A 10851-nucleotide genomic window follows, 5' to 3' on the forward strand; every position below is an offset into this window, starting at 1 on the left:
TACAATAAATTCACAAAAGTTGGGAAATCCATTCAATTCATTCAACAATATATATTCTACATTTCTGAAGACCTGAATACTAAATTCTATCTATATTGCAGAATAAAGATCGAGAACATCCCAGGAAAACAAATATACAAGATTTTTATATCTAGACAACTATCCTGAGTTTAGCTGTTATTAAGACGTTGCTGTCATGAATTAGAAATGTTACAAAATCCGCTTTTTCGCGCCAAAAAATGTACGCAACACGTCTGCCTATTACCGTTACGCCGTGTTGGAATACCGCTCATAAAAATGACTACGAGTTGCCTGCTGTATCTTGGAATTCCATGAAATTGGAATTCCATAATTGAGATAAAATAAATAACTATTATCTGGTATTTGAATTTTTCCATTAGCGCATAAATTTTCCAACATTTGGAGCTTTTAAAAATTACGCTCCAGTTATACGTAGTACAAATTAATGATATTGTCTATGGACACCAATAAAATTTATATGGACGTGTGCATTTCTTGCCTAACTTGATACTTACCAATTTTTATGAAGTTTGTACAATCAGAACATCGTTAATTATAACCCACAATTAACCACTGTCAAACTATCATGCACAACTCCAGCGTTTATTTGCGACGATCTTTCGGCGGTGTCAATGACCGTTGCCAGAATAAAATCCTGAAATAGTCTCAATATTCCATTGATGTGACGCACATCGAAAGATTGGTGATTGATAAGTGTTCTTTTTTCATATTAATTACAGTTCTCCTCAAAAAAGTAATACAATCCTTATGGAAATAATTGGCGTGTCGGGCGGTACTAAAATTCCGATATCTCAGTTATTTCTTGACCGTTTTTATAAAACTTTTTCTCAAACTTTTTATAAAACGTTGCGTGCCGGTAGAGAATTTTAGCCTATTTTGTCACAGCTATTTCTAGACTAATTTTTCATTACTATACTATTAAAACTACAACTCCTAAGGAGGCAAATGATGATTGACTTATTTGATTCATACTCCAATTTCCGAAACACAACCAAAAACTAACGAATACCATTCAAAGCCGCAAAAACGAAGTATTGTTCACAACCACGACTGAAAATCTGTCAGGGTGACAAAAGTGTCTGAGAGGATGCAAAAAGGCCTATTATTACGACAATTTTTTGCATCTTGCTGATTGGCCAATGTTACGAAATAAACAAGGAAGACGATGATGGGGAAAATCTGCATCGGTAAAACATTTAGCCATTTTTGCGTGTTATTGCGGGCCAGATAAAATGACGCCACGGGCCGGATCCGGCCCGCGGGCCGTAGTTTGGTGACCCCTGGTTTAGGGAGACCGTACTGTGAGCCAGAGAGATCTAAAATTAGAAATTGAAGAAAAAACGAATGGAAGTATTGATTAAGTCAATGATTTATCATATATGAGACTATCCTGCAATATACAATGTATATATTGTGTATGCAGATCTTTATGTATATAATGATTATTTTAAACCAGGAAAGATGAAAATTTCGGACTTTGTTGACTTTCACTGATCGCTTTTGTGTCTGACAACACCTACTAAATTATTCATTAAAATACAATGTGATTATTTTAGCTTATCAGCTTTAACTGTGTACGCTTGTCACATCAATAAACTTCGAAATTGAGTAACAATGGAAGCCGTCAAAATGTTTTCATGTAACGAAAAATACCATAATACTGGTTTATTAATCCATTTACAGCTATGCTGGATTAATTGTGGTTTTATTGTTATACGAATGTATAGCAAATCGAGTGTGGGCATGGAAACCCCGCAGATTGTGTTTTGATTGAATATAGAAGTGGTGACGTATTTTTATCTCTCAAAGCCAACAAACTTCGGCTAAAATAACTATCCCCAAAATAATATTTATTTTAAAAAACATTAGTGATAGCCTTCAGAAGCGAGCTTGAGGCGATTGGTACAATAATTGAAAAAAATGTGATTTTTTCTGCAACAGTTTTACGGATCAACCAATAGGTTAATTCCTTTTAAACAATATAAATGGCATATAGTTTATCCTTTTGGAGTCGTATCTAATTATACCGTTCAATTATCAAGAGAATTGCGTATAAACTGTTTGTTTCTTCTATTTAAATTGTTTTAAAATAGGTACGACTTGAAAATATAGTTAATTTCGAGTTTTTTTTCTAAATAAGATAGATTAATAGAAAAATATAAAAATATTTCGTGTTCTATCATCTTCTGCACCATTTCATTTTCACTTGACCTATTTTTACCACACTTTCTTCATATTTGTCCCGCACTCATCTCTTACTGTTCTGAGTTAGGGTAGAATTATTTTGTGGGACAAGTGATAACTGTGCGTGATAGAGAGAGAGAAAGATATTTATTATTTTGTCCACCAAAATTATCAATACAAATCATCAATACAATAAAATTATTTTGGTAGGGACAGGGGAGGGAGCGATAACTTCTACTGGTTATGACAGAAGAGGGATAGATATATTACTCGGGTAGAATGTTTGCATATGGTGCAGTATTCATACCATTGGGACCGGTCTGGAGCAAGTGTGGGGTAGAACAAGTAGGACTTGTGGGAGAAACCCAATAAAAATACATCACCCACCAGCATATTATGCAATATGTAGCTGAAAAGGAAATTTCATGCTTTATCGTCTTTAAATTTTTTTGTGCCGCGGGCCACTTTCAGATGAGGAAACTCATTGCGGGCCGCATACTCGCGTCGCTGAATCAAACGCTTGGATTGCACAAAGCTATTGCGAATATCTGAACACGCATTTTCACGCAGTGACTAAATTTCAGAAATTTTATTCAACGCAAAAATATCATACACACGATTGCAAAATTCAAACAGAAAAAACAACTTATACCGAAGCTAGTAGCAAAGATATTGTACTTATTGGCGATAAGGATGATCAAAGCCTGCACTAAAGATAATAATCATAATGAATTAAATTTGGATTGTAAATTTATTCCTTTAATTTCCCTCGACCAATGATCGCATCATAGCTTTCGATATTGTTGAGCAAAATTCGCGGCTCTTCGAGAAATAAAAAAAAACATCGATGTCGACCAGAACGCAAGATGTGGTACATGCTCGACATGGAGAACCGATATTTGAATGTGGATGGCTGATACAAACAAACCAAAATTACGAAACACACCTTGCCCTGTATTGTATAAATTTCACCGCTCGTTGTAAAGGGAGTTTGAATACAACATGCTGAAATAGACAAATCGTCCATATCAGTTCTCACTACAGTCGAAGTAAATTGAAAGCGATGTCACCAAAATTTTCTTTTAGTCGTGTCTCTCGCGCATTTGGACGACGAGAAATAATTTTTTTAATAATAATTTACCTAATTTCTTATGGGACGTGTCAATTGTGCCTCAAATTTGTGGGAGACATCGGGTTAAGTTTAGTTTATTTAATTTCAAAAAATACTGCGCGGGTCACTCGAAACTATTCTGCGGGCCGCATGTGACCCGCTGGCCAAGGGCTGGACGACCCTGGTCTAAAACTATTAAGTTTCCTGTAATGATACCCTGTCCAGATTTATCAAGAAATCATATAGTCTGATCTCAAAAAATATTAAAAGTCAAAATCAAATAAAGTTCATAATTCAAAAAATAATCATGATTTTTCATAATCAAAATTATGAAGTATTTCTAATATAAGACATATCACAAAATGGAAAACATTACTATTTGCCGACAAAACGCGACAACGAAACAAAAACATGGTCAGATATTTATGTTCAATATTTTCAAGATACCGAAATATGAACGCATTTAAAAGTATTATGTTCTACGTGGATAGGTAAATAATTAAATATTAATTCGGAAATGAATTAATTAACATTTTCGCAGTGGAATGGTTGTTGTTTGACCTAAAATATATTGCCCGTTTTACATAGATTTCAATTTATTCCATTTCGGAGACCAATTTTAAATTCATTTCGTTCTTAATCGAGCAAGATTCGATGAAAAACAGCGTCTATCACGCGTGGCCAATTCATAGCGTATTACAAACATAGCATATAATATATTAATAGCTACAAGACTAGGCAAAGGTGGATACAGAAATCGATTTACTATTAAATTGTTGTTAATTTAACTACAGTTTTACTTTGGCCGTGCCCCGATTGAATATCTCAAACCACGTAAATATAACCGGTGGTGCTTAATATCTTCCAGGTGATTGAATGACAGCATGACAGACGAGTTATATTGAACAGATGGCATGACGTGCATGTAAACTCAATGCCAAGTCCACAAATGACGTCAAGCCACGTTTTCATTATCAAATGCCATCCTCGTTAATTTTAATTTTCTTATTATGTCCCGGTACGGCAACAGTATTCGTCAAGTCAGACGTTTGGACATACTGACTAAACAATAGATCACTTCTCGCTGGAAGTTAGCGCTTGTCAATCACATCACAACGTCACCCCTATTTCAGTTGTATTGAAAGAACAAAATGAAATTCTTGATGAAATGTTCGTGAACCTAAATTCGGAATTGTAAATCTTTCCACACTTCTCATGAATATCCCGATTACAATCAAAATAATTTGACCAAGATCTGAAAGACAATTTTTTATTCATTAATTTCTTGTGTTTGAGTCAATATATATTTGAATGAGATTCCTTTACTCTTAAATAGGTTCTTGTAACTTCGCCTTACTTATAAAGATATATCACAACGCTGGATTGTATGTCTCTAGAGCAAAAACAAGCGTTGTTTTTCGAATAATATCTTCCCGCTCAAAGTGTAATAGAATTGATTATGTTTACCCAAAGGCGAGCAGAAAAAGGCGCTCAGTATATAGGACTACGGCCCGGTTATCGGTTTAGGTGGAGTATAGGAATTTCTTATTTATATCTCAGAAGAGGGAAAGCCGATAAAACGACTGAATCATACGGCAAAGCACGTCTCGCCAGCCCATGAGAATAGTTAACCAGCTATTCGTTTGGTGTGCATGACATGGGAGTGCCAAACAAGTTAATTGTTCAAGATGGATGCTTATTAGTTGGAAACCATGTGTCGGTCACGTCAAAATTTATTTCGGAAATCTAAAACTGTTAAATTAAATATAATTTACTCAAATGGTGACATTTCGGGTGAATTCAAACGGAATTAGCACCTTGGTGACAAAATCATAAACTAATTACCTGCAGATTTGCGTCTGTTGCGTCTCATTTATTGGCTCACGCACTCGATTGACGTCAGTTACGGAAGTCGTTAGATCTTCTGCTAGCTTCGCCAAGCACTTTAAAGTTTCACGCTGTCCTTGTGACTGCGTACAAGTGTTCTTACCGGACAGAGTCAAATATTCCATTACTGAAACATAATTAAAAGGTCTTATGCATCACACTGAGTGAGGCAATACTCATTTGCGTTTACAACTAACATAACATGTAGTAATAGAAGAACACAATGAATAAAATGGAAAACACAAGCCGCATTTTAAGACAGAATGAGATTAATATCGAGTGGCTTCTGTGGCGGAAACTGGAAATGGGACGGTTTAGAAAGATCTAACCTTTTTAAACTCTAAAGCGAGAAGCATACGCTTGTGCATAAAAATGTCACAAATACATTTGAAATAATATACTATTGCGATCTAGGTCTAGGAGCTCTAAATCCAAACTTCCCGGCCGATGTACCTTACTGGCTCCGTTACACATACTTACCTCATCAACCGACCAGCTGGTGAAAACATGAAGTATATAAACCAGTTGTCAAGGGCTTTATCTTATTGCAAAAGTTTCTACCAAAGACATTAATGAATATAAAGGACTATCCAGTTATATATTATGACGGCTTTTATCGCTACACACCCTTCAAACCTCAGACCTACTTGACGAAAAGGGTCGATGGAGCGCCTTCGTCAGATATTGGTTTATGAAAAGATTTCAATATTCGAGTGATCTGAGTCGCCGATAATAGACTGCCAGTCTATTTCTTCTGCCTATATACTGACACATTGTAATGGCCATATTGCATTGTTGAACGAGTTATAGATATATGTCGTGTATATGCGGATATGCAAAATGATTATTAATACAAACTGGCATTGGTAAAAATATCGACCAATTTGTTTGACATTTGTAACGCCTAAATTTAGTATTCATCGATTCAAAACAACACTAGCAGCTCTCTCATGTTTGTTGGGAAATATGTGCCGGTAACCCCAGAAGTGTTTTTTTTTGTCAGATAGATCGTATTCACTTGTGACTCATTGGAGCAAATAACACATTTCTGCAAACTCAACCGAGATTGGATTTCAAATTTTAGTCATACAGTATTACAAATTAAATGCCTACAGCAAAATATCCTCAAATGAGGAATTGATCGTCAATGCTAACAACATTGCACTTCATTGGCTAACGCTAAGGGCTCAACAAAGGAATGGTTAAAACAGGAATCTTTATGGTTTAATGAGCTTGCTAAAAAGGTGGCGTAAGCAGTAAGCACATACAAAATGAAAATTGAGAATTTTTCACCTCCTTGTCGTTCTGGTTCTTGGTCCCATACTCAGTACGATAATTTATTCTTTGGAAAGTTATTCGGACATTTAATCTAGCATTACGGTAACTTTGTTTGGCTTCGGTTAACTTAAGAAGACTTGTTTTAGCACGGTTGGTCACCTTACAATTCAATTATAGTAATTTCTTTTGCAATTTTATCACAAAGGCCTTCAAAGTAAATATTGCTGCGGGCACAATAAATTACGCAAAATACCGTAAAATTGGTAGCGCGTGTACTTTCTTTAGGGATTGTGTTGGAACAATTTAATTTTCCGCTTGTAAAGTCGACTTAATCTTATCAAATCGTAAATTTAACGTGAAATATTCGTGTATTTATACACTTTAAATATACTATATATTAGCTAAAGTCTATGAATTACCGTAGTTTTTTTGGGTATATTTTCAGAATACTTTTTAATATAGTTGAGAATACCGGTTCTCAAATAAATTTTCCTTTTTTCATTTTCACAGTCGATGATTTGACTTCAAAACCAAGATAGATTCTCATTAATATTTAATGGTAGTTACATGAACGTCTGACTGAGGGTCTGTAAATCGGACCAATCCGAATAAATTGTTATAAATTATTAACGGCCAAACAGACGTTACTTCAAGAAAGGTTTGACAATAGATTTGAAATTTGTTTAGGCATATCTGTACTGTCTATCACGACGTTAAGGTTTTTGTAGCCCATATCTACATAGGAATTTATTCGAAGCTACACAAACCCCCAGTATAACACTCGAGCAAATGAATAGCGCCATTAATGTGTAGATACTCGATCTACAAAACTTTCAACTTTTTGGCTATGTTGATTTATTTTTTTTATATTGTTATGAAAATATAGCCTATCCGTTCAACTACCCTACCAATTGCTTTGAAATTTTCAGTGGTTTAAAGATTGCATTTCCCGCCTCTATGGGATCCTTTTTGTTTCAGATGACGTCATCAAAATTAAAAATTGCTCATCTTGAGGCGGCTCCGCTTTCGAGTAAGTTGTCAATTAGAAGGATGGTGTGGACAAAAACATATTTTGCTTTCGTCAAAGTCAGATCCGAAAAAAATATTATATATCGACTGTCATAAATTATTTTTAAAATTCAATTAAAGGCTAGTACCTTGTATTTGAACTGAACATTCACAGCGCTGACATAAAAATATAGAGAGTATTGATCAATTATGACTTGAAGCCAAAATCAAAAAGTTCAACTCGTGCGCACATTGTGTTATTATAATCAACACTTCATTTAAATATAATCTATAATGAATAACTTAAGAAATATTTAACATCAGTCTTTTTATATGTCTGGTCAAAATCATTATAAAGTAATGCGTATGCCTTGATTAGATAAAACTTGAACTATTGAACTGTTGTTTGTTGATTGATTTTATTACTTAAGAACTAAAGTAGGCTGATGGAATTTAACTCGTTAGCTCTTTAAGGCTACGAACAGAAGCATCCTTACCAACCAACAATGATTTGGGCGCACGGAATTATTCTGGGTTGGAAAGCCAGGACAGCATAATCATTTTTATTCATGCATCACACTTTCAAGAATGTTATTCTCTAATGTTTAGTCTGACTCAAAATTTTCCAGACAGGCTGTTAGACAGACTACAACAGATCTACGTGTCAAGGCCCTAGACAACAAACTCAATACGTTCAAAATTGCAATTTAAGATTAATATGATTCCTAATTATAATGTACACATTCTACAGCATTAAAAAAATCTTCTTACCATATAAAAATCCAAAAGTAATTCCGATTGCTGCTAGAACGCACAAAGCAGAAGCAGTACTTCTCCAACTAGATTTAACGCCACTCGTCATATTTGCCTGTTATTTATCTAACGTAATTAGAATAAAATGTCTGCGAAATGTATCGAATATAAAACAAACATAGAGTATTGAATTTCAATTTCTAACGCAGTCGCCTATTTTTGATTCAAATTCGCAAGGCAGTTCTTGAAATAATGACAGCACTGTAATTGAAAATTCCAAGTTCGACAAGAGATCTGCGGTGGATAAACGTCTTATTAGTGAGGTATCGATCAGTTTATATTGAATCTTGACTATGTGGTATTTCTTTTGTTATTTAATTGGCAAATGTACAGATTTAATTGAAATGGCTTTTACGGAAAATTGAAGGAGGTGTGCTGAGAGACATAAGCCATTACATTTTATGCGACAATTGTACTATAAAGTCTTAACGATATTGTGACACGTCAACTCGAGAAATACACAAAAGGCACATACGCTGCTTTCAAGATGTAAAGATAGCAACGAAAATATTGGTAACTTTTATTTTTTAGAGAAAGAGCTGGAAGAGCTATTAGGCAAATATTATGTGTATTATGGCACACTCGTCAAAATTAAGCAAATCAAACTCTGACGATAGCAGAGGCGTATCCAGGAAGGAGGTGGGGGAGGGGTTCTAAAATTTCTAATTGCCAAATTAGACCATTATAGCGGGCGGGCCTGGATGGAGGCCGGAAAACGTGGGTTACGGAAGAGGGAGGGGGGGGGCAACAGGACTTAAATAGGACTCCTTTATGTTGTTGTTTTTGTCATTGCCGGCCATAAATATTCTCATGAAAAATCCTTAATCAAATCTGAAGTCATCGCAAACGAAGTTTTCCAACATGACTAAATTATAGCATCAATCGTGCCATGGCACAAACATGACGATAGAAAGATAATGATGTTTGGCGGAAATTCTAGATTAGGCGTCGGCTGGGTAAATACATTAACCAACTCAAAACAGATCAGATTTTTATGATTGTACAGCTATTCAACGAAGCAGATCCTTCCGTCTTTTTTACCTGAAAGTTGTGTGTATTGAATATATTGGCTGCACGATTTCAAAAATACTTTCCGATTAAAAAGTAGCCGAGTGTTGAAGCGCTTAATTAAAGATAAAGATAAACTCAGAGATATACTCAGAGCAAATTTTTGCAAACGAAAACTCATATCAATATATACCTTTCTAACCCTTGCTAGAAGTTAACTTTCTAGGGCGTTACCATGCAAAAATTTGAACGATTGATCACGAGCATTTTCATTATCATATGCCAGAATGTAAATTAGGACAACAAGCATTAAAAGCCTGGTAATTCGTTAACATCAATCAAACCAGAAATCACATGTTGTCAAAATTTAGTCGATGGTTGGTACGATTATACAATGAATAAATTATGCAATAAATTATATGATTAATTACCATCGCAAACTCTAAGTAGGAGTTGTACCATGGTTATGCATGAAACTTTCACTATCACAACGTAAAATAAAAGAAGTTAACAAACAATTTTCAGAGTTAGAAACCAAAGGTTCTTCACGCGAATAGGCACTTTACCCACACCTGGTCACCCACATCCACCATTGATTCCGAAAAGTTAGACGGCCAATTTGTGTCTACTCAGGTTAAAGGAGTACATTTTGAATTTACAATCTTTTTCGATGGAATTTTGTAACTGGCATTCTCTTCCGTATACTTTCAATTACATTTATACGACAAAACATCATTAAAAAAAACATTCCGACATGTAATTGATTTTAGAAGATACGGAATCGACGATTATCAGATGAAATAGGAGGCACGTTGTCGTATCGTGTTTAGACAAAACAAATTTTAGACGCAAAACGTGCCCTATAGCAGAGATTTATTTTACCCTATTCAAAATTTGATATGAGAAAGTATTTGTATTGCATACATATTTGACTGAATTTTAAAGTTTGCAATTATTCCACTATTCAAATAAAAACACGAATTTTTTTATCCCATTCCAACTTTTGGGGTTTGTCTGTTTCCAATGAACAATACCTAGTGACACTTAGAGATTCAACAAAAAAATTTGGGACTCTACTATTTACCTTACGACTGTCGCGCTTTTGTGAATTTACGAAATTTTCAATACATAATGTAAATTTAATATACTAAGATAGCTTCCTATTACTTATCGCCATAATTGCTTCCCTGCTGCTCCTTGTCAAATTCTGATTTGCTATTAACGCTACATTGTGCTTTATCCTCTTGGATTTGTATAAAATAAATCGATTGCCCGTTATCGGCGTATTTAGATTAATGACTCAATAGCTATTAAATTGAAGTGAACAATTCGTTATCCGCGTGCTATAAATTAACGTTGAGTGTTAGCAGACATAAATGTGATTATTTGCGAATTATCACAGCTACGTTTAAGCCAATTCAATGGCTGTGAAATAAATTTAGATATCCCATATCTTTAAAGTTTTTGGCGTTACGTGAACCGCTTTTGACCTTTTTATTTATATACAAAATGTTACATGT

At 34.7% G+C, this 10851-nt stretch overlaps 1 protein-coding gene across 1 annotated transcript; it reads right to left on the reverse strand.

Moving 5' to 3' along the window:
- Positions 1–1331: 1331 nt before the first annotated feature.
- Positions 1332–8433, reverse strand: LOC120328848 (uncharacterized). Its single transcript, XM_039395396.2, has 3 exons — positions 8282–8433; positions 5183–5351; positions 1332–4592 (listed from the first exon to the last, which is right to left on the reverse strand). The coding sequence occupies exons 1-3, from the start codon at positions 8370–8372 to the stop codon at positions 4448–4450; spliced, it is 405 nt and encodes a 134-aa protein (XP_039251330.2). The 5' UTR covers positions 8373–8433; the 3' UTR covers positions 1332–4447.
- Positions 8434–10851: the final 2418 nt, after the last annotated feature.

Source organism: Styela clava, chromosome 7, assembly GCF_964204865.1.
Source record: "Styela clava chromosome 7, kaStyClav1.hap1.2, whole genome shotgun sequence".
Lineage (NCBI taxonomy): Eukaryota > Metazoa > Chordata > Ascidiacea > Stolidobranchia > Styelidae > Styela > Styela clava.

Excerpts from the sequence above, each read along its gene's own strand:
- LOC120328848 (XM_039395396.2), bottom strand. The coding sequence starts at position 8,372 with ATGACGAGTGGCGTTAAATCTAGTTGGAGAAGTACTGCTTCTGCTTTG. Across the intron at positions 5,352-8,281 it reads TACTTTTGGATTTTTATATG|TAATGGAATATTTGACTCTG; the intron begins GTAAGAAGATTT and ends ATTATGTTTCAG. Across the intron at positions 4,593-5,182 it reads CAACAGACGCAAATCTGCAG|ATCTTGGTCAAATTATTTTG; the intron begins GTAATTAGTTTA and ends ATTGTCTTTCAG.